General features: G+C 41.7%; 2 protein-coding genes across 4 annotated transcripts; both read left to right on the forward strand.

The window, feature by feature from the left end:
- The first annotated feature begins 177 nt into the window (after positions 1–177).
- Positions 178–5,104, forward strand: LOC102289860 (ras-related protein Rab-33B). Of its 2 annotated transcripts, XM_014332607.2 has the most exons (4): positions 1,182–1,291; positions 3,270–3,351; positions 4,020–4,198; positions 4,287–5,104. In XM_014332607.2, the coding sequence occupies exons 2-4, from the start codon at positions 3,319–3,321 to the stop codon at positions 4,612–4,614; spliced, it is 540 nt and encodes a 179-aa protein (XP_014188093.1). In that variant the 5' UTR covers positions 1,182–1,291; positions 3,270–3,318; the 3' UTR covers positions 4,615–5,104. The 2 variants fall into 2 exon arrangements, with proteins under 2 accessions (XP_005919212.1, XP_014188093.1); XM_005919150.3 differs by lacking the exon at positions 3,270–3,351 and having other exon boundaries at positions 178–1,291.
- Positions 5,105–8,376: 3,272 nt separating this feature from the next.
- LOC102290168 (fibrous sheath CABYR-binding protein) lies at positions 8,377–22,681 on the forward strand. Of its 2 annotated transcripts, XM_042219546.1 has the most exons (7): positions 8,377–9,417; positions 12,337–12,434; positions 14,191–14,263; positions 16,641–16,967; positions 18,680–19,471; positions 21,179–21,241; positions 21,532–22,681. In XM_042219546.1, exons 1-6 carry the CDS (start codon positions 9,345–9,347, stop codon positions 21,223–21,225), a joined length of 1,410 nt encoding a protein of 469 aa, XP_042075480.1. In that variant the 5' UTR covers positions 8,377–9,344; the 3' UTR covers positions 21,226–21,241; positions 21,532–22,681. The 2 variants fall into 2 exon arrangements, with proteins under 2 accessions (XP_042075480.1, XP_005919214.1); XM_005919152.3 differs by lacking the exon at positions 21,179–21,241 and having other exon boundaries at positions 8,379–9,417.
- The last annotated feature ends 788 nt before the right edge of the window (positions 22,682–23,469 follow it).

The following is a 23,469-nucleotide window of genomic DNA, read 5'->3' on the forward strand; positions in this document are numbered from 1 at the left end:
CTTGGTGTGCGATGGCAGTGCTCCTACTGTAACAATAAAGATGATGGTAAAAGTTTATCTGGTTACTAAGAGCTGAAAACCTTATTTTAGGGGAGGAAAAAAAATCAGTATTATTTATTTTATTTTTTTTAAATCATGTTTGATTGTTAATCTAAGCATGCAGTTTTTGGTTATTTATGAGTGAAAACCTGGTGTGGATGCTACCAGAAAAAGTCCTTTGAAAACACCTTTTTTTCCCCAAAACACAAAAGTAGACCTTCTCTCTAATCCATCACGTTGGCACTGAAAACTTCCAAAGCACCAATTTAACTTAAAGCTGTGATTTTAATAAAGTTGTAATGTTTGTGCCCTTGTCAGTTACAACCAGGAAACCTGTGATTCTCATTAACCAGTGTTTGTTTTTCCTCTGCTATCCTAAAATTCCTATAAAATCTAGTAGTTTTTAAAATGTAGCCGTCTCCTGTCACAGAGTGAGGCTTCACCTCTGCACTCAGGTGGCACCACGGTTCATGCTGACCAAATCATCATGTACAATATAAAGTATAATTAAGCAGAAAAGAAGAAACAGAGCATTAAAGGGAACCACCAAACTTGATATATGAGTGGGAAGCAGGATGCGGAATCACTTGGCGTCCCCACCAGGAGGGGGCAATATCGTGTTGAAGAGGTCAGCTGCAGTGAACGTGCGCGTCTTTATGTTCTGACCCCCCCAAAAAAGATGACCTGTTATTTCTAGGAGAAGGTACCACCATGTCTCGCGCTGTTGTGGATTAAAAACACTTAAAAGGGAAAGGAACTAAAATCAGCCAATCACGTTAATGTGCCAGGAAGCTGAGACCCTGGATTCTCCACCCTCATCACCACAGTGAAACGCCGGGTCCTCCTCCTCACACCCACGCTGGGCAGCACTGTGAATAGTCTGCACGGAGTTGCTGGAAAGGTTTTCGAAACCAGCAGAAGATTTTGTGTTTGCAGAAGTTTTGGTCAGGGGAGGCTGCATCTTTGGAGACGCCGTTTGAAGCCAAGTGCGCATTTTTTGCGCTTTGTTATTACCTTGAAGGACTCTGGCTACATGGATTCGTCTCTTGAGTTTTCCAGTTCTTTGGGTAGTGTTTCCTCACTGCTAACCCGCTGTCGAACATTTAAGGTGCTTGTGATTGGAGACTCCGGGGTGGGTAAAACCTGCCTCACCCACCGACTGTGCGCCGGGGAGTTTCCCTGCAGATCGGAGGCTACCATCGGCGTGGACTTCCGCGAAAGAGTGCTTGAAATCGATGGAGAGAAAATTAAGGTAACTGGTGATTATCATCCACCACTAAAAAGCTAGCATTAATGAACCCAGCTGGAGATATTTGCCCTAATAAGGGTTCTGAACGACAACTTTTACGCATAGCTAAAACTCTTATTTTGTAAATCCCCAAACTATTAAGTAACTTTTGGTTTGTTGAAGTTTTGGAAATAATTTCTGTGAGTTCATTTGTTTGTTTGTTTTTCAAATTACCCTCATGATAAAAGGAAAAACAGATAAGCACGTGTGAGCCGGGCTTCGATTCCTCGTGTGTTGTTAAAACGTTTTTATCTCCTCTGTCCTGATGTTCTCAGGATCGCTGTTAATTAAGTGTCTACACTGCAGTGTGGCTCTGCTGCATACACGCTTATTTGTCCCAGACTGAACAACTGAAAAATTCTCTGGATGGCAGAAAATCAGCAGCCACTGCGAGCTTCCACAGCCACAAAAACACACATTAGATTTTTAGGCTGTAGTTAGGATGTGAAGAAAGTTTGTTTGTTTTGTTGAAATGAAAATCGAATCCGGTATTAACTAAAAATGTGAGTCTCAGTTGGTCTTTTGAAATGACCACATGATAGAGGAAGTGTGTCTGAGTGGTGACACAGGATTTGTAACCTTAGGTTATTTTTTCCCTTTTGCTTAGCGGTGCATTTAGTTACCAATGTCTGACACAGTTTAACAACAGCCCAGGATCTTAAACCGTAAGTTCGTGATCAAGTCAGTCGACTGAAGTTTTCTAGGTCCATCCAGTGCAGTCAAACCGTAAAATGGACATTCTTTCTAATGACCAGCGGGTGGCGACTCCTAAGATTCAATTGAACTGAAATTCAGTGATAATGAAAACCAGATAATCAGGATGAATCATTTATGTTTTAGTAATGTTTCTATAAGCGGCTCCAAAATAATTCAGAAGTGTTTCAGCGCTTTAGAGGCAGTTACTTCAGGTCCTGCCTCAAGCAGGTCTGTTCAGACTCCCAGCTCTATGGTAACAAGTAAAGACTAGATCCTGGTGGTGTGGGTAGTAAGCATATTTTAAATGTTGCCTTTGGAGTTTCAGAGCATAGATCTAATTACCTAAAATACTGAACTTCTGTACACGAGAGGCTTCCAAAGTGGTGTCAAAGTTTCTGCAAAATAATTTTTTAGAAATATTAAAATTGTGCTGTAGCGTTAGAAAGCATATATCCACACAGGATGCCAACATATATTCCTCACATTCACAATATCAGTGGGTCACTAGAAAAACTCAGATATGATTTTGACACATCAAGTCAAATATTTATCAAAAAGTTTCAGGAAGTAAACACTTTCATATAGTTTATAAGAATATGCTTTAACGCCACCTGCTAATGCTGATTTGATCCAACAGTATTGTTACTGGGATGCTTGCTTCTGTTTAAGGGGATCAGGAGTGGCCAGAGTCCTCACCCCAAACTGACTCACTGACTGAGGCTAATGTGCTGACAACTGAATCAAAAAAGATTAGAAGATAAAAATATCACTGAACTCAAAATGTAATTTGGCATACATCAGGTCTAAAGTCTGATATGCACCACTGCTTAGGTTGCTGATGAAGCATCCATCTACTTTCATGTCACTGGGTCCAGGTCTTTGCGGCAGGAGTTTAAGCAGAGATGTCCAGAACTCGTTCACCTCCTTCCGCTCCTCTAGGTAGACCCTGACGTGCTTTTGAGCAATCTAAGAAGCAGAATCTCTCTATCGCATCCTGGATCTCCTCCAGTTCGACATGCCTGAAATATCTCGTGTAGCAGTTGGGAGGCATCTGGAGGCGCCCCTGTAGAAACTGAGCTCCTCACCCTGTCTCTAAGAGAAAACCAGCACTCCTCAGAGTGTCACTAACCACTCCTTATCGGTTATAGGTGTGGGCAAGAATATATTGACTGTAGCCAGATTGAGAAGGTCTGGTCCACAGGCCACGTCTAACCTTTGGGACCTGTTTGGTTTTATCCTTTTGCAGCTCAGCCGCCATCTTGGTCCGAATCCAGACAGTTATTTGAAGCCCCTAAATGACTGAATGGGAAGACAACACATGCACACAGGTTTGCACCGTTATGGCTGCATCCCACAGGAGAACCGAACAAACAGCATGTTTTGTTTCCGGTTTAAAACTCTCGAAGAGCTGCGCATCCAATAAGTTACATTAATAAACTCACCACCATCTTTACTAAGATCACATGTAGAGGCGTGCAGTGCAATGGGATGATTGGCTAATGCATTTCCTGCTTCAGCTGTTGATTGGCTTTTAAAGGCCAAGGCCACCAACTTTGGCATTTCAGAGCTCCTCCACAGATTTCTGTTCAGGATTGTTCTTGGGTGCCATGTCTCCTGGTCTGCGTGCCCCTCTGTCAAGTTTCTTCCCTATTTTTGCATTAATGTAGCTATTTTTAATGTCTTTTCTGCAGACATGAGGACTGTATTTCTGAGGGGTCGGGGGGGTCTGTTTTGAAACTTTGAAAAAACGTTGACAAAGCCTTGAAGAGAAATCGTTGGTTTAAAAAAAAAAAACAGGATCGGCTTGTTTATTCCTTTTTTTTGGTTCCCTCTCAGAAATGACTCATGTCTCTGTGCATGTCACTGAGTTTAACGAATATCAACACTTCCTCACTGTTCCTTCCGTCCTTTTCCTCGTGCTTGTGCCAGCACCAGCCTTCATGAAGAATCAACCTCTCACTTTCTTTCCTTTCTTACTTCCCCTCCTCACCATCAGCTCCAGCTGTGGGACACAGCCGGACAGGAGCGCTTTCGTAAATCCATGGTGCAACACTACTACCGTAACGTCCACGCGGTGCTCTTCATTTATGATGTCACCTCTCCTGCCAGCTTTAGCAGCCTGACTTCCTGGGTAGAAGAATGCCGGCAGCACTCCCTCGGCCAGGACATACCCAGGTACCTGCATCACTTCTCTGTGTGCAAAAGTGTTTGTTTAACTTGGACCAGACTCTTTGTGACCTTTCATTTCCTCGTCTCCTCTCAGATTCCTGGTGGGGAATAAGAGCGACCTCCGTGACCCCAAAAAGACTGACAGCCAGGTGAGCCAGGAGCGGGCAATGAGCTTTTCCAAAGCCCACGGCATGATCTTCTTTGAGACATCTGCCAAGGATCCTCCAAAGAAAGGCACAAGTGGACAACAAGGTAGCAGGCAGGCACTGTATCAGCAGGATAATGTGGAGGACATCGTCACCGCTGTTAGCCTCAAGCTGAAGAGACAGAAGAAACTCCTGACAGCGAATTCCCTGGCGTACAGCGGCTCCTTTAAACTCACTAACAAGAAGGCCGAGAAGGAGCCGATGACCTGCTGCTGAGAGCGAGGAGGACGAGGACATGCCAATCCAGTCCAGTCACTCTCACACAGAACTTTAATATTTAAACTCTTAAAAATGCAAAACGTGCCACTCAGAAATTTAGTGTATATTTGTGATCTCAGTGTTTATAAAAGCTGCAAAATAAAATACTGTGAATGTAAACATGCAAGTGAGCTTTCGATGCAGTGACGCTGTTTGTTTTCAGCGTGCGTGGTCTCACTGGCTGAGCTCAGGGTTTTCTCATTTCCCTGTTTTGTGCCTCCTTGTCTCCTCTTTCCTTCTTGTATCTCAGTGCCTACAGTGCGTCTCGAGGAGAGAGGAGGCTTTGCAGGAGCTGCTATGAGTGAGGAAGCACAGGTGTGTAATCTCCATCTGTGACGTATGCACAAATATGCAAACCACGGCAGGATGAGGACTCTATAAAAAGGTGTTTTATTTCTGTTTTTACGATGAATAAAATAATAAAAATGCATGATATTCACACATTGTTGTGACATTGTGCCCACTCTGCAAGTTGATTTAAAGCTAGAGAGATAATTTATCAGGAACTCTGATACACGTGTGACAGATCGCGAACTATAATGGTCTGCTTTCCCACATCACGTTTAATTCATGTAAAATAACAGCTCAGAAACAGGGCTGCGATTTACCAACATGGAGTAAATAGTCATGAAAATTTTGAGCCATTACTGTGGATTTAGAAAGTGTCAGGCGATTGCTTCTCACACATAAATACAACGTAATGCAATCGTCTATGAGCAGCTCAACTTTCACAGAATTTAACAGAAAACCCTGTAACTCAGCAGCGCACTCGACTCCAAATGCTAAACTCCTACCTGGCACGAGTCACATTAAACTTACAGCTTCCTCAGCTGCTGTTATTCACTGACTCAGACTGAATGTGCACCCAGGAACTGATACCACAGATCCAACATGTCCAATATGACTGGATGCATTAAAGCAAGGTACATAGATCTGAGAATGAGCTCTTTATCCGTATCAATCAGGGATGTAAACCAAGAACCAGCCAGTCAAAGGGTCCAGTCAAGAAAATGTGAAAATTGCAAAGCAGGAGGTCAACAGTTTTTGATTTTTACTTGTATTCTTGATGGTCTAACAGCCTAGTGTAGTACACCAAAGTAAGCAAAAGATTAACTATTAAATCTGTTCCTTGTTCACCACAGAATTTCGTTCTTTTTCTTTTTTAAAGTGGGTCCATAAGAAATTTTCTGTAAATTAAAAAAGAATTCAGGTTTTAATTATATGACCAAGTCCAGGTAATGAGCTTTTGTGTATTTATTACTCAAAGTGTAAACCCAAGGAGCGGTGCAGGTGTGGTTATTTGAGGCAGTACTGTGGTTTCAGTGGCCAAACTGGGCTGTAAGTTTGACACCGCTGGTCTGGATGCTCTTTCTGTGAGTTTCCTCGTTTTGGAAATGTCAGCTGCAAAGATGTGAGCCGTCTCTGGGATGTGATGGCACCAAAATATAACTCCAGGCTTTTGGAAAAACTGACTCTTAGTGTGATATTGTGCAACGTCTTTTCTTCCTACTGTCACACCCACCAACCCTGGCACTGTGCCTCCATCTACCATAATGAGTCACCGTGTCATTTGGTTCAATAACATTCAAAAGAAAGCAAACATCTCTGCTTCTGATTTCTCCAGTGCTTAAAAACTTTGAGTCAAATCATCCTGTGCCAGGCGTGTCAAACATGCAGCCCATCCAAGGGTCACAGAGTGAAATTTACTCAGTTAAAATTTACTCAAATAGTTCCAATGAGATGAGAAGAAGGAGGCGTGAAAGCATTTGGACACTTTACTGGAAAAACAAAGACATTAAACGTGGCGGTTTTTGCCTTTCCTCTGAATCTGATTTGTGGTAAACATGTACAGACTCACTGAATGTGGAAAATAATACATATTTTTCTCAAGACATTTCAGGCTGTTTATAAACAGATGCTTCATTAAATGTTTTCAGAATATACTTCTTTATCACAGAAAGGTCAAATAAATTTTTATTGTTTTATCTAAACGGCTCTTTTCTGATAGATTAGATTAGTTAGAGGTTCTGGGGTAAAACTTCTTAAATGTAATCTTGTGGTGAGCTGGTCCTTTTCTCTGGAGGATAAAACATATTTAACACTTATGTGATTCACTAAGTGTGTAATATGAGCTGGTGCTGTTTTGATGCATCACCATCTCATCCTGGCTGCCCGCGGACTCGGCAGCAGTCATGCTCGGGTCTTGTGCGTGATGTGGGCGTTGGAAAAGTGCATCACATGTGGTTTCACGACTTTGTCTAATCGATGATTCAGAGCTTGTCACATGATTAAAGTCGAACGGCCAGACTTCTGCAGATCCTACAGCCAAACAACAGCCAGCGTCTGGTGTTTAAGGACGTGTGCACACACGAAAGTATCACAGCTGTGCAACATTCAACAGCTCAGTAGTAGGCGTGTCTCTCTGAATGCAGGGAAGAGTGGAACCAGAGGAGGAGAGGCTGCTTTCCTTACTCTGAGATTTTTAAGTAAAATCTTAATTGCTGTTTTTGTACGTTTACTGCACCTGTAAACTTACCAAAAGAAGCTCTATGAAGCTCCTGCAGGTGGTTCAAGAGAGGAAAGGCCTCCTGATAATTTCATAGTGGGGGTTTAGCTTGGAGCATGTAAACTTTGAACAGTTTTTAATGAGTTTTAAACTGGGGACTAAAAAATGACTTGGGAACTCAGTATGAAGCGAGTGTAGGGTCTGATGTTTTGCGGTTTAAAGCCCTACTACAACCTGTCTTTTTTAAGTCTTATAACACAATGTCCATTATATCAGAAAAATGCTAAGTCTGACTTTAATGAGATAATATTTTGGCACTTCTTGGTCTGACCTAACCAGCAATGTATGATGGTTGAACAGGAAGCATCTCAGAGTAAAATTACTCACTTTATCTCAAATTTCCACTTCAGCTACAGGTTTAAGGCTTTGCCGCGACCCTGCACACTGTAAAGATTCAATCATTTTATTTTACTTACAAAAATAATACAAAGTAATTGCCACAAAAAGGCCAAGTACTATTAACTATAAGCTATTCCTATTTTTTTTTAAATTAAAAGCCTTTTTTACAAAGTTTTTAATTATTGTAAATATTTTATGATTGCAAAGTTGTGACCTGTTTTTGATTCGTGTGTATTGTGCTTCAATGTAATTGATATATGCATACTTAGCGATCGGAAGGTTGGTGGTTCGATTCCCGGCTTCCCCTAGTCTGCATGCCAAATATCCTTGCGCAAGATACTAACCCGAAATTGCTCTCCGATGCATTCATCGGAGTATGAATGTGTGTGAATGTCAGTTGTGCTTGTGCGAATGGGTGAATGCACAAGTTGTGTAAAGTGCTTTGAGTGCTCAGAAGAGTGGAAAAGCGCTATATAAGAACTAGTCCATTTATATTTTTACAAATGTAAAACCTTACAATGGATGGAACAGCCAAATTATGTGGACTTTTTTGCATCTACGTTCTTGTGTAATGTTTCATTAGATATTATACTTGATGTCTTGGGCTCCAGGAACACTAGCAACCACTATTGTGCAAGCTAATGTGGTTCATTATATATAAATAATTAAATAAATAAAAATAAACCTTAAAAGGGGGGACTTACTACTTGTACAGTATTCAGTGGTAATTAATTAGTATTTATTTTGAATTAAATTGAGGTGCAATTTATTTTATTCAACTTCAGCTGAACTCAGAAAGAAATATTTATTATTTATTATCAAAAATATATTTGTTTTTGAAAGTTCGGAGTACTTATGCACATCAGTTACCTCAGGTTTTGTCAAACTTTTTGAGAACCACTGTATTAGTCCATGTCATTAACTTTTGTCTTCTCTCTTCTGTGCTTAGTGTTTTGTATTTATGTCATCTGTCTTCCTTCACGTCCTAACTGCTCACAGCAGATGGCCTTGCTGAATCTGCCTCTGCTGGAGGTCGCTTCCTACTAAAAGGGACTTCTTCCTCCCCGCCATCGCCAAGTGCTTATGGAGGATCAACTGGACACTGATGAGTTTTTCGCTTTAATATTGTGGTTTTTGTGATTTACACCTTTGAATATAAAGCACCTGTTGTTTTTGTGAGGTGGTACTAAATGAATACAACCGAACATATTATGGGATGTTACACAAACCTTGCATATAAGTGATTACTGTCAGTAGATTTAGGAGAAGTCAAACTTTGATAAAGTCTCACGTCCAGATCTGATCTACAGGCCAGTCTTTTGTCCTTGACTCTGTCACTCCGTGCACACTCTGACAGAGATCGCATTACGCAACCAGAGCTGAGGTTGTCATGCAACTGAACTAGAATGTGATGCGCTTAAAACCAGCCTGCGGGATCTCTCCTTCTCACAGTCACAGCTGAGAGAGAGGGCAGAATGATTTAATGAAGGAAGAGGGGGATTATATGATATATGGAGGTCAACATCTGCCTCAGAAGGATCCAAACACCAGGAGAAAATACAAATCACAGCTCTGCTCATTCTTTGGTGCTTCAGTTCCTGCTATTTGTGTTCTGTTAGATTCTCGTCTGCAGGGGGCGTGCTGGTGGAGCTGTCTGCTTTTGAATGGGGGTGTGCTCTGTTCCCATCAGCACTGGTGAGCAGCAGCTGAGCGCTTCCCATCATTTCGCTGTAAAACCTGCCGGAGAAAAACTCGCTTAGCTGCAGCTGATACCCGAGCAATCATGTTCTGCAGACGGGCATGGCAGAGAGTCGGGCCGCTGGCACGGAGGTCTTTCAAGCCGACACCCAGATACGGTGAGTCAGGACATTTAATGGGACTTTCCAGGAATTATTACTGTGGCGTTAATTAGAGTAATTAAGTAGAGTTTATAGAATAGTTGTGCTCGTTTATTTTCTGCTGCTGCCAGTTCAGTTTATTATTTTTTTAATGATTTTGTGGGTTGAGAAAGGGAAAAGTAAAAGTCCCATAAAGAGACGCACTTGCGGGCTTTCCAGTCGAGCTGCAGCAGTCTGATAAAGAAGGCGTGTGCTCTGGGAACACACAGAAGTGTACCACTTGAAATATTACATATTTCAACTTTGTTACAATAAATAATAACTAATCCAATATTTGAACAGAAATAACAATTAAAGGCGATTCTTTATGATGCATCTAAGGAGTGTAGACGATGAAATCACGTCCTAAATCCAGTTTATCTGGATAACAACGTTTATAACCTATTAGTGAACAAAACATCTGTTTTTCAGAATAATTATTTTTAAAATCTGAATCCAGAGAGCGTGCAATGACGGAGATTTCAGACTGGCTCTGTTTTCACGCATGCCTGCCTGCCTGGCCCGGATCATCCTTTAGTTTGGGATCAGAGCTTTGTGGAATTCAGCCCGAGGCAAAGCTGCTGCTTCTGCTGCTGCTGCTTTAATTTCCTGCTGAGAAATCTGCGGCAAAATGCTGCAAACCAGGCTACATCTGGCCACGATAGAAGGTTTTTGTGTTTTTGAACTTACAAGCAGGCAAAAAAAACAAACAAAAACTAAACCCCAGAAGATGTGAAAGAAAGGAGGTGAATACTGCTACTGCTTTCTAACTACACACCAGCTCGACACACTGCATCCTAAGTGTGCAGCAGGTCCCTTCCTGTTTGACCATCATGTCCTCAGACATGTCTATCTTGTCTGCTGTTCCCTGACATGCGTGTCTATGTTTACAGGCTTGAACCCAGCAGCCAGGATTAAGTGATTACCTGTATAAATAACCTGTATAAGTAACCTGTCCCTGCACTGTGCTGCTGTGTCATTGGTATTAGAGCAGGAGGGAGGACAAACCTTAGCTCTGTTTTGGGTTTGTAATTCAGTGGAGCTGCAGTGAAACTTTGCACAGTGCTCTTAAATATAAAGTCAAAAACAGAGACAGCGAGTCGGCTTCGATAAAAGGTTGATGGGACGGTAAAAGCTGCAGCTTAGCACAAAGAGTGGGAAGAGGAGGGAAATGGTTCTGCCCAAAGATAAAAATAATCTAAAAGCATCTCTAAAGCTCACTGAAGCCATTTTTACAGCTCACGCATGAACTCCAGACGATGCTGAAGAGTCACTTTAGGAAACAGATGTAGCATATAAATGTAAAAGGTCTGTATGATGACCAGACATACTAGCAATGCTAGAAGAACCCTGGTTTAGTCAGACAGTTGCCTGCAGTCATGCAGGTTTAACAGGACATGACACAGACTTTGTGTTATATGCATATATCCTGTTGGGACTTTTATGTGTTTTCTCACTGTTTACTTTCACTCAAAACTACCATCATAGGTTTAAGCTCTGAAAGCTCATTGGTTAAGTTTAGGCACTGAAGGAAAAGCATGTTTGGTTAGGTTCCGGCAGAACAGCTAAACAATTACATCAATTCAGTTTAAAGCTTTTTGAAGCCAATGAATGAGGCTGTAGATAGATTTAAGCCTTAGTGCTTTCTGGGTTCACGGTGTCATTTCAGCTACTTTAAAGGGAACACATTATGTTTTTATTTTTTATCTCTAGTGCTCTACAAGAGTAGCTTTGCTTGATCCACGGTTCAAAACAATCCTTCCTTCCAGAGCTGTGTGCCTGATGTAAGCGATGTCCGCTTTCACTGACATCATCCAGAGCCAACAGTAGAAAATAGTTTGAAGCAGGCTGAAGCTTGAACTTTTGGTTCACAGGAATTGTTTTCACCTCATAATTTAAAACCTTAGTAAATAGTAATATGCACATCCACCGTTCTAACAGTTAATATATGACAGAAAATGTGCAAAAGCATAATGGATCTCATTTAAGATTTCAAAATGTGTCTAGGCCATTTGGCGCAGTTCTTCTGAACCTGTGAGAACAAAGTGACGTTTATAAGAGAAGCCTTTTTCTTGTATTATTATTAAACCAGTTTCAACCTTGTGAAAAGCAGTGGCTGGCGAGGTATGTGCTGGATGACAAAGAACAATCGATAAAGTTTAAATGTCAGTCAGTGGAAAAGTCAAAAGTGACAGGATGGGTTAGGATTTGCATGAACACACACAAACAAAGAGGGGTGAGATGTGCTGCACCCTGTGTTCTGTGACTGCACACTCTCACAGTGTGTGAGAGTGAGAGGTCCAGATAGGAAGAGATTAGATTGAGGCTGTGTGATTTTATTTATGCCAACCTGCTTGCACCACCTTTAAACACCAGCTGATCTTTTTGCAGCAGCACTCGTCACCAACACCACAGCGGCAGTCCTGATTTGTGCTAAATGACTATTCCATATGAATTTGAACCCATTGCTTTATGTTGTTTGTTTTGATGCAAATCTGAGATCATCATTCAGGAAGTCTTAGTGTTTGTGTAGAGTGTGTGTGCGTGTGTGCCGGGGGTTTAATTTAAGCAAAGATTCAGTGTTTGGCTTGGCTGCTGCTAAATCTTTCCATCTCCTCTGCTACAAATGACCGGGCTGTATTGTGTAACTGGATTAAGGGATGGAGACATGTTGACGCTGTTGATGCACTGTTCTTCGTGCCCGTCGTGCTTCTGATGGAGCGACAGTTTTCTGAACAAAATAAACTCACAAAGTATCAGAGCTGTAGTGGTTTCTATCCATGACTCTCCAGTATTAGTACCGATTCTCATTTTAAACGCACTTACGTGTGTTTATATAAATAAATGTCTTTATTACAAGCTCGCCGGATAACTGTACCCGTGTGTGTCTCTCCACAGCTCCGGTGCGACACATGGCCTTCGGTGTTCCTGGAGGCTCCACCAACATGACGTACTTTGTTTTATGTGGCGGCGGCCTCACTGCTGCAGTTGTTTATGTGAGTATCAGATCAGGTTATAGGCGGTGGTTTGTAAGTCCACATTTTCACCGTGTGTGTACTTGTTTTTGACTGCTGTAAGCAGGTGTTACGCATGGATTTTTCAGGTGAGGAACCTGAACTTGTGCTACAGCGTGGGCAAAAGAAAATCTTTGCGATCATTTGTATTAATATTCATTATTTGTGTTGTTTTCCTTTATATGAGCTGTGATCAGCTGCCCTGTGGTGCTGCTGCTCTGAGGTTTACTTCTCTTTCTTGATTTAGACAAGGTAATTCAGTAATAAGCAGGTGTTATACACTGATTTTGCACTTTCTACTCCAGATGCCCATCCTGCTGCCACCACAAAGGGATTCATGTCTAAATTGAACACTGATGACCGCTAACATCAATCTAACCCAGTTTTTTTCAAACTTTTCCTCACATTTCGTTTCAAAAGCTGAAAAAGTTCATGCCTCACAGCCTGTATTGTTTTTAATCAGTAGTTAAACATAAACAAATCCATGTTAAATTTCACATAAATAGAGGTGCAGTAGCATCATTAAATTAATTTATTTCCCCTTCGAAGAAAATCATTTTCACCTGGTTGTTCATGTCCGATCAGAGGTGCCCATCCCAGAGTATGAGAACCTTTAAGAACCACTGCGTGCTCTGCACCTGGCCTACCTCATCACTGCAAAATGAGGTTAACCTGCACAAGACCACCTAGTACTACAGATCCACTGTAGTTAACATGAATTACAACATTACAAGTAACCTTTAAATTTAAGATGATCAAATAACACTTGTTGACCAATCCTTACCTTTGTCTGTTTCACACAGTTTTTTTTCTATTCTTGGCTCTGTGTGATGTCACTGGGAGAGGATATCCCTAATATGGTCATCTCTGGCACACAAGTCACCTGCTGCTTACACACGTGGTTTACAGGAGACAGAATAATTAAATATTACTGCTGCACACATTCTCAATGAGAATAAATGTATTAAGTCACAAAGTTTAGCAAAACGTGCAGCAGTTATATTCAGTTATTTCGTTAAAGACTTGTCATGTGTTCAGGTGTGCAGAGATTTTGAACTAGTTGTTTACGTGAAGAAAGTTTTCCAAAAGGGAGGGGGTGGTGGGGTTAAGATGGAGGATGAACGGAGCGGTTCAAGGTCCAATACAAGATGACTGAGGATTATTTTGAAGTGTTAGTCATGCAAAGCTAGTGCAAGAATAGAAACACAGAGCTGGAAATGAAAGTAACTCATCCCCCTTTTTCTACTTTTCAATAAATTCGTGTTTTTCAGTGTTATACAGGAGTGTAAAAAAGGTCTGCTCTCTTTTTACATCTTCAAAGAAACAAAATCCTCTAGTGCGTTTTTTTTAATACTCATTCAAAACCAGAACAACAAGCTGCTGCACTGGATATATGCAGTTACCTGGTAGTTTTACAGGCTTCTGTCCTTGCTGGTGCAAACTGGGAGCGATGCAGTCTGAAGCCAGGCTGGTCTGCAGACGTTACCACAGCTCAGACGCTGGACGGGACAAAAGAGGCTCTTTGTGCTTTTTGACAATCTCTCCCTTTTTGCTGCCATTGTTCGGTCAAATTTGTCACCCATTCACCGTCAGGCTCTTGGCAAAGCAAACAAGTGTGTCTGACTGTGTTGGTCCATGTTGGACAAAATGTCAGCTTGAGGTTGGATTTTGTTTCGTGCCGTTATCATTAGCTGTGTGCTGGAATGTAATGAGTGCATGTCTGCTGTGTTTCTCTCAGGCATACAAGACGGTCAACGATGATACCGAGCGTTACGAGGAAAGACTCGCCAACATGGGCTCCACGGCGAAGGGTTAGCTACTTTCTCACACACAAACACACACACACACTCAAAAACAAGCACTGTCACCCACAACTCAGCTTTGTGAACATGACATTGTGCAAGCCGTACACGCTGCACAGACAAGACACACCGATTTCAACTTATGTGATCGCGGCTAAAGCAAGAGAAGGTCTGATATGCAACTTAAAACACTAATTTCTTTTCAAACCTTCTATTTAACCAGTATGTGAAACTCAAGGATAGGCAGCACCAGCCTAGCTTGTTTTTGATAGTAGAAAAGCTGGAGATCCTACAGGAAACTCACACAGTCACAGTGAGAGAGTGCAAACTCCCCACAGAGCTCCCGTGTGTGGGTTCAAACGCAGCGATGAATGAAGAGCCCCGAAACACCATCCATGACTGTAAAAGGACCGGTTTTATCAAAGAAATCCCTCACTGTGAGCCTCCTCTCTAAAACAGGTTAAAATGGTGCTACTTCAGCTTGTGCCATTAAGATTAAAATTCCCCAAGGTGTGACAGCCTGTCGGAGTCTGTAACTGTTTAATCGAAGACAGAGAAGGCAGGAAGGAAGAAGCGAATGTATTTCAGGGCTGATTCCAGCTTCACCAGCTGCACGGTAGACTGATCACTCTGAATGGCTTCATCGTGCCTGTCTGTTTTGATTTCTGTCTGCGCAATTTTTGTCTACTCAGCCCGGAGAGGCCATGGCGCTGTGCCCAGAGCCGTTAACTGTGCTGTAATGGTGCTAAGCAGCAGCTGTCAGTGGGTTAGTTGTGATCATGCAGCACTGAAGTGTTGTTTTCACTCCGAAATAAGAAGTCAAAGTGCTGCTGCTTAAAGCGATGGAGAGGAAACCACCGCTGGTCTTTAAGGAGCTGAATGCACACATTTACCTGACGTGCTTTGCATCTATAACAAAGATGGGAAAGCTTTCCATAACATTTAGTGTGTTTAGGGGAGTTTTGACCATTCTTCCAGAAGTGCATTTCTGAGGTCAGACACCAATGATGGACGAGAAGGCCGACATCGCTGTGTTCGTCCCAAAGGTGTTCTATCAGGTTGAGGTCAGGACTCTGTGCAGGCCAGTCAAGTTCTTCCACGCCAAACTCATCCATGTCTTTATGGACCCTGCCTCGTGCACTGCAGTGCAGTCATGTTGGAACAGGAAGGAGCCATCCCCAGACTGTTGCCACACAGTTAAACGTCTTACTGTGCTGAAGCATTAAGTTCCTTTCACTGGAGCTAAGGGGCCGAGCCCAGTTCCTGAAAACAAGCCGTGCACCATAAACCCCCCTACACCAAACCTTACACTTGGCACAATGCAGTCAGACAAGTCAGACAGTTGGCAACTCGCTCTGTGATTTTTCTTAGCCTACCACTTCAATGCTGAGTTTGTCATTCCCAATCACTTCCACTTTGTTATAATGCCCCCATAGTATATAGTGCTTGATTTTATACACCTGTGGCCATGGAAGTGAGTGGAACACCTGAGCTCCGTGAGTAAATACGTTTGGCAAAATAGTCCAAGTTCCTTGAAAGGAACAGTATAGACTGAAAGATTGACGTAGTTTACAGGTTTGAAAGGTGGGAGTTAAACCTGCATTCTTTCTAATGGCCAGTAGGGGGTGAATTGTGTCGCTGTAAAAACCAGTACAGTAAACAAAAATGTGAGAAAAACAAACCTACCGCTCACGTGATGTAAAACCTCAGAAAAAGCTTTCCTGCTGGGTTTATGTCATTATAGTACGATTGGTCTGTTAGAGGAAAATAAATAAATAAGTGTATGATGTAAGGCCAGTCTAACTTATGAGTGACAACTCAGTACTCTACGCATGTGCTCTGTTTCCCAGTTAATGATACTGGTTTCAGAAATCTAATATGGCAACAGCCAAAAATGTCTATAATATTAGCTCAGATTTGGAGACTGAGACGTTAAACTTTATCTCTAAAGTGCTGACTGAAGTCGTGCTGAGCTTTGATTCTGACTTTTTCACTCCACAATCTTCAATAAGCAGTTATAGGAGTGGTAATAATATATTTCTGTCTTTCACTGACATGTTAGGATAAGGATTATCCTTCACTTTGCTCATGTTTACAGTTTTAACAGCAGCTATGTCACCTTTTAGTCCTCAAAGACCTAAAGTCTTGACCTTTAAGCCTCCTTTATCTGCTACTGGAAGTCTCATATCAAATAGCTTTTAATGCACAGATGAGCAACCCGCTGGAAAAATGAAACCTACATTAATAAAAGTGCACAGTTGCTTTCATCTTTAATCTCCAGAGGTTAACACTTTATTCAGGCACAGATAAAACAAGCGTCACATAGCTAACATGTACTAGAGAGAAATCTTTCACGTGTTTCTCTTTCTGGCCTCTTACGCTGCAGCTTCTTCAGCAAAGGCAGCACCAGAGGCAGCTCCACCTGCAGTTGAGCCTGCACCGGTGGAGGAGGAAGCCCCTGCTGCTGAGGTCATCGCTGAGTCGGCCCTGGCTACTGCTGCTGCAGAACCTGTAGGAGAGACAGCTGCTGAACCTGTTGTGGAAGCTGCGTCTGAAGAAGCAGAAGCCGCCGCCGCCGTCTCTGAGGCGGTCGTTCCAGAGGCAGCAGCTGAGTCAGCAGAGACGGAGGACGCCGCTCCACCTGTGGAGGCAGAGGTGGTTGCTGAAGTGGCTGTGGAGGACCCAGCAGAGGAACCTGTGGCAGAAAACGCTGGTACGGCAGCAGTAGATCTCACTCCACCTGCTGAAGCCGAGGTGGCCCCTGCTGCAGAGGTGGCTGCTTAAACCTGTGATGGCTCGATAGTTCACCCAGTTGGAAGTGCTCTGTCCCTCCTCCCTGCCCCAGAAAAACGGACTCATTAACCCCATTTTTTTTGATAATGAGGGGGGAAAAAAGTAGTTTCAGTTGTTTTAAAAAATCTGTTGGGGGTTCATCAGTCCAGTTTTCATCTCTCCTCCTTCCCTTAGCTCTCCTAATGCTTCACATCCAAAAACATCTGGAATTAGTCTGTGTGATTAGAGCCACTGTGGAAAATTATGTCTGTATAGAAAATCTATCACAAAAAGGAAGAAATCCAAATTATAATTTGGATACTGTACAGTACACGGGGTAAATATAATGGACAGAACTAAGTTGGTAATTAATGCTTTCGAAAAATCTGATTTTAAGTGCTCTTAAAACAGGACAGCCCTGTTTCTTGTTCCTTTCCAGCAGGTTTAGATGGTATTTTATGTGTTCAGCCATGTTTTCTTTTAACCTCTAAACTCACCGTGAAGAGTTACCTGAACCAGTTAGCTCTTTGTTAGCAGACTGCAGTGCTGGTCTTGTGTTCTCAAACTATTAAACAGTTTTTGCACAGAGTGAGACGTGGTTAAAACTTCATTTCCTACTTTGTGTTCTTTTTTAAAAATCTCGTGCAGTAAGATGCTTTCTCATATTCATCATTACCACATATCCATCTTATTCTTCTACAGCTACACCAGCCTGCACTCACTTTATTTGCCTGGCACACATTTCTATTTTGTTGCCAATTTGTTCCCTAAAAAATCAAAGTCCTCTTTTTGTTGCTGCTGTCTCTTTCCTCTTTTACAGAAAATGCATTCACCCTTATGTCCGTGCATTGAAACTGGTCTTTGGTACAGCTGTAATAAAGATTTTCTTTAGTCTCTCAGATGTTTTTGCTTGTCGCTCCACACCATTAATATTGTATTTGGAGTAGAAACACCTACTTCCTGTAGAAAAGCTCCTTATCCTGAAGAATCCCTGTGCTGTGTTCATGCTCCTGTCTGGCTTCAGCTCGACTGCCATCAAACTAAGAAGTTTTTCCAGCCTTCATAATTGATTTCACAGTATTTCCCACTCACAGAATAATGAGCAGAAAGAAACCTCTGTTAAAAAAATGCTGAAAAATAAACATAAATGCAAAAATAAACACATGGTTACAAGTGCACAGAGGGGATATGACTAATACTTGTTTAAACGCTTGATTGTTTGAAAAAAATTCATCTGGAGAACAATATAAGAATGTGAATAAGGAATTAGTCAGTGTCTACAATACCAGAAAAGAGTATATTGCATTAAACCTGGGATATGTAGTCTTCTGTAGAGTGCCTGAACCTGTGGTGACTGTAAAATATCCAGTTATAGATTCCTGGTCAAGGTAAGTTGAATTAATAGAAGATGTAAGAAATTATGTTTTTCATTCATAAAAATTAGTGAGAAGGGTTGAAATTCCATTTAAAGGTCTTAAATAAGCACAACGCGAGTTTAGAACACACTCTAGTCACACTTGTGATGTAGCGCAGAACTAAAGTAGATTTTAAAATGTTGGCATTGAAGTAAATCTGTTGATTTTTAACAGCTAGAAGGTTTTTCATCAAAACCTGTTTCTCAGCCATTACCTCGTGTCTTTTTCCCTCCATCAGAGTCCGCACCAGAGCTGCTCACAGATGTTAAGCTCTTGACCGGCTCAACAGCTGAAATTGCCGCAGCTTCTGTTGGTGAGAAGGATCCGATGGAGACTGTCCAACAAACTGAAGGTGAAGGAAAGGGACACGAGGTGCTTGAAACAGAAGCTTTGGAAGAAGCCTCAGCGGCAGTGGCCAAGGAAGCATCTGAAGAGGGAGCAGTTGTAGGAGGTGAGGAGGAGGTGAAGTCTGGAGAGGGTGAGAAAAGTGCAGAAGATGCTCAGACTCCAGCTGCTGAAGAAGTGATAACGGAGGTGACATCTGCTCTGGCTGCAGCTGTGGACGAGGAGGCAGCGGCGGGATCTCATCCTGAAGAAACAACATCTCCAATGCCCACTGTGGACGAGGCAGAGGCTGAAGTTCGACCTGCTCCTGAGGAGGCCATCGCTGCTGAAGATGTTGCTCCTGCTGAGGAGGCCACAGTCACCAGTGAAGCTGCCCCACTGGATGAGATTTCACCAGCTGACCAGGCAGCAGCTGAAACACCTGCAGAGGAGACAGCTGAAGCTGCTGTCAGCACGACTCAGCTGGCAGCAGCCTCCGCTGGAGCGGACCTAAAGGTTCTTTCAGTTGCAGAAGCAGAGCCTACATCAGGAGCTCCTGTGCATGAGGAGAAACCCTGCCACTCCTGCCACTCTGCTCCCTCAGCAGGAGAGGAGGTGGCGCCACCTGCTGCTGTAGGAGAGGAGTTGATCACTGATGGTGCTGTGGATACTTCACAAGAAGCCAAGGATGCAGCCTCAGCACAAAGTAAGAATAAAAACCCTCCAATTAAACACTGTTTCGGCTGAAATTCTGCATCATCTGTAGTATGTCCCAACCCGGTCTGAGAAGCAAGGGATCAACAGTGTAGTGAAACTGTGAAGTGAGAATTATTTACCACTTCACATAAAGTTAAAACAGTATTGAAAGTATTAATATCAAATTGTAGTTTTGAAACAAATAGGTTTTAGTTTTACCTCAAAATGCAAAAATCAGACAAAAACTAAAATCTTAGGTTTTAGTTTAGTTTAGTTTAGTTCTGCTCGAACAAAACTGCACAAACAAAAGACAAAGAGGAACCTGGAGTGCAGGATCTGTTGCTTTTAGCCTACTTTATCTTGTCAGGCAGCTTCTATTTTTGGGATTTCTCGGTAAAGCAGGTCTGCCAGCAGTCAGTCCTGGGCATGCACACAGTGAATCAGTTAATTCATGATTTAACAAGAGGGGGCAATTACTTTGTCAGGTAATGTCAGGTTGGTTTGGATACCATTTTTCCTTAATAAATGTAAAAATATATAATATGTATTTCATTGGGTGAAATGATCTGAAACAAAACAAATCAAACAAAAACAAACAAAAAAAACCTAAGAAATCAAAAAGAGGACAAATACTTTTTCACAGCACTGTAAATATTGGCTGATCACACGGCACAATAATAATAATTGCAAAGACACAAAAACAGCAGTGATGGTATATGAAATCAATGGTGATGTCATCATTTTTATTTGTATGTTTATGTAATATGTACATAAAAATAAGGATAAGTTGGTATGTTGACTTCATAGTTGCGTGACTTGAAGTGCAGCCACAGTGACACGGGGAGGAATTCAGTAGACTTACAGCTCTGTCTGGTGATATTTCTGTAGCACTTCCCTATCAAGTTGAACAAACAAGTTTTATCTTTTAGTATAAAAAGGTCTTGAACTTAGTTTGTAGTGTGTATTAATATATTTGCACTTTACTGCTGTTTAAGGATCAGGGAAAAAGAGGAATTGTGACTATATGAAGAATAAAATATTGGGAAGTGAAACCCAAAACATCACACAAAAGAAAACAATTATCAAATTGTTAAAGTAAAACAGGAAACGGCCAAAAGGAAAGAACACTGAGACTAACACCAAACAAGATGGCATAAAAAAGGAAACACAAGAGATCAGAGGAGCTCGTGCAGAAACAAAGAGAGAGGGAAACAATGAGGGCGCTAGAAACACGAGAACCAAAGCAGAGCTACAAGGAATGAAGATCAAAAAATCAAAACAGGAATCCAAAAATTCAACAAACACAAAAATCTAAATCTCAAAGAAAAAAAGAAACTAACAACACAATCATTGGACAAATACAGGGAGTTATACTACGTTTAGATAAAGCTAAGATAAAAAATAAAAAGAATCACCACAGGAAGGCAAAACCTCGGGTTCTCAGAGGTGAACAAGATCAAAGTTATGGCCATCAAAGCTGATGAACCTTCCCAGATGACCAAATACAACACATTATCAGTAAATAAATAAAGTAGTAGGTCACTCACTGGCTCCCTAACGGCCTCCTTGCCACTCATTCGAGAAAACTTTGTGAACTCCCCCAAACGCCAAATGTATCCCTGTTCGAGTTTGCCCTCGAAAACAAGCAAGCAAAGACAGCAGTAAAGCCTTTCCTGTATTTGGCTCTGACCAGATGTATTTCTGCCTGTATCCACAGAGACAAAGGAGTCTAACTGGACTGTAAAACGCTGCTCAGTCATGTAATTTTACAGTTAAGAAGGTAAAGCAGCACAGCTGTACACAGACCTAAAGAGAGCTAAATGGACAAATATGCACACATTTTAGCAGCTCACACTGTAACAGCTCCAGTGGGTCTCATAAACATTCACAGACACTTTTCTCTGCTTCAAATGTTAGAAGATAGTTCAAGCTGCACAGCTGTGAATTCAATATTTAAAATCCTATTTTTTAAACTCTAGAAAATGTGCACTGCAAAATCCTACAGTCATGTACACCGAGTGAATGCGTTTCTGTCTCCTTTAAGTTGAAGTTGTGCTTGTTTTCTTGCAGCCATGGAGGCGACGGTGGTGGTGATAGCCCAGTCGTGACGGGACAGACAGTGTGCCTTCCACAACACTCGCCTATCTGTCAACTAAGCCAGAGCGACCGGCAGAAAACAAAAAACATGAATAGAGGTAGTCGCAGGTGTAACCGACTCAAACGTCCTTTCTGAAATGTTATCAGAGTTGTCTTCTGTATTAGTGCTTGTGAGGTGATTCCTATCATGTCCTCTAGGTGCCACTGTTGCAAAACCTTTCATGATCAGCTGAGGCTTCTTTAAATCTTTCAGTAGGCAGTGGAAGTGGGTTACTGTAATACTGTGGTGTATTTTAGCACTGTGATAGACCACTTTTATAGACAATAAGTTTGCCAATGTGGACAAGAATTTTTAATGGGAGTGTCACCTCAGTGTGATTTACCTGCTCATATCAGCTCACATACATATGATAACTTTATTTCAGAACCAGAGTTACAAAGTTCTTCAAAATATTTACAAAAACCAATCTTAAAACAGGAGAAAGTTTATACAATGAGAACTGCACAAATAGATTTATAAAGGCGAGGAAAAGCATCAGATTCAATAACAGATAACAAAATTCAAAAGAGCAAATACACAGAGAACTAAAGAGGAAAACCACAGACAATGAAGTGAAGAGTAGGGGCACCTTCAGAATTTTTTTCCATAGGGGTGGCCATGTGGGGGCCACTAAAAATATTGGGAATTTCCAGTTTTATTATGCTGTTGTCAAATATTGGTTACTTAAAAAATGAGAAGAGAAGAGAAGGGCAGGACTATTTATACACCTGGGGCTAACCAGTTTTGTGTTACTCTAACGAAATGGTACTAAAACAGGAGAATGAGACACGGGTGAAAGTAATCAGGATATTCAGACAGATGAGTAAAACCCAAAACAAACTAACAAAATAAAATAAAAAACAATCCACAAGACAGGAAGAAACACTGAGCATGTGAGAAATCCATCTATCGATCCATTCAAGTATGAGTTATTGTGCTTGTTGTTACAGGCTGTTCAGTTCTTTTGCAACACAGTGAGAGCTTGGTCCATATTGCCAATAATACGGTATGTTTTGTTTTGTTTTGTTTTTTTGGCCTGTCCCATTTGGTTCTTTAGCCGTCAGAATTGTTGTCTGAAGACCAACAAGGATACCCAATGGATTTATTTTGCCAAATGGATCATCGTGGCATTGCCGTATTGGTCCATTTGATCGACCTTTGTTTTTATTATTTATTTTATTTTATTTTCAGTTGTTACAGACGGGACAGACATGAGTGAGGGATAGGAAAGGGAGAAAGAAAGAGGAAGGAAAAGAAAAACAGAAGGGGAGAGGGACAGTGAGAAAGGGGAAAAAAAATCTCCTGGATCACCTGTTGAGAGAGAAAGAATAGAAAACAAGCAAAAAAGACCGGACAGGCGCCGTTCCTTCGCTTGACCCCAGTTGCTCTCTCCGTTCTCCCGTAACACTGCTCTTTTATTGAGGTTACATGATATGCATATCATTAACATATAACATCTACATAGGTATACATGTGAACAAAGAATACTGTGTGTGTGTGTGTGTGTGTGTGTGTGTGTGTGTGTGTGTGTGTGTGTGTGTGTGTGTGTGTGTGTGTGTGTGTGTGTGTGTGTGTGTGTGGGGTCAGAGTGTGACCCCATAAACGACTTCCTTAACCTGCTGGTCTGGAAAATCCAACAGTTCATCTAAACAAAAAGCACTTAGACTAGAACAGACGTAGCTACGTTAATCCTACCATAAAACAATAAAACAAGGTACGACCTCTCCATGCTCCTAGGATGTAGGTGTGCATTCCAGTGTGGAATACACACCAAGCCTTTGCAGCCTGCTAAAGATCACAGTCCTATCACAACACAATTGATTATACACCTCTAAGCATATATGGTTAAATATTTCTAAGCATAAATGACA

The sequence above is a fragment of the Haplochromis burtoni genome, unplaced genomic scaffold (assembly GCF_018398535.1).
Source record: "Haplochromis burtoni strain Fernald_Lab_line unplaced genomic scaffold, NCSU_Asbu1 Contig_35, whole genome shotgun sequence".
NCBI lineage: Eukaryota > Metazoa > Chordata > Actinopteri > Cichliformes > Cichlidae > Haplochromis > Haplochromis burtoni.

What these genes read in the sequence shown, in the direction of transcription:
- LOC102289860 (XM_005919150.3), top strand. Translation starts at nt 1,073, where the DNA reads ATGGATTCGTCTCTTGAGTTTTCCAGTTCTTTGGGTAGTGTTTCCTCA. An exon ending in TCGATGGAGAGAAAATTAAG is followed by an intron (nt 1,292 to 4,019) that starts GTAACTGGTGAT and finishes CCTCACCATCAG; the next exon opens with CTCCAGCTGTGGGACACAGC. An exon ending in CTCGGCCAGGACATACCCAG is followed by an intron (nt 4,199 to 4,286) that starts GTACCTGCATCA and finishes GTCTCCTCTCAG; the next exon opens with ATTCCTGGTGGGGAATAAGA.
- LOC102290168 (XM_042219546.1), top strand. Translation starts at nt 9,345, where the DNA reads ATGTTCTGCAGACGGGCATGGCAGAGAGTCGGGCCGCTGGCACGGAGG. An exon ending in TCACTGCTGCAGTTGTTTAT is followed by an intron (nt 12,435 to 14,190) that starts GTGAGTATCAGA and finishes TGTTTCTCTCAG; the next exon opens with GCATACAAGACGGTCAACGA. An exon ending in ACCTGTGGCAGAAAACGCTG is followed by an intron (nt 16,968 to 18,679) that starts GTACGGCAGCAG and finishes TCCCTCCATCAG; the next exon opens with AGTCCGCACCAGAGCTGCTC.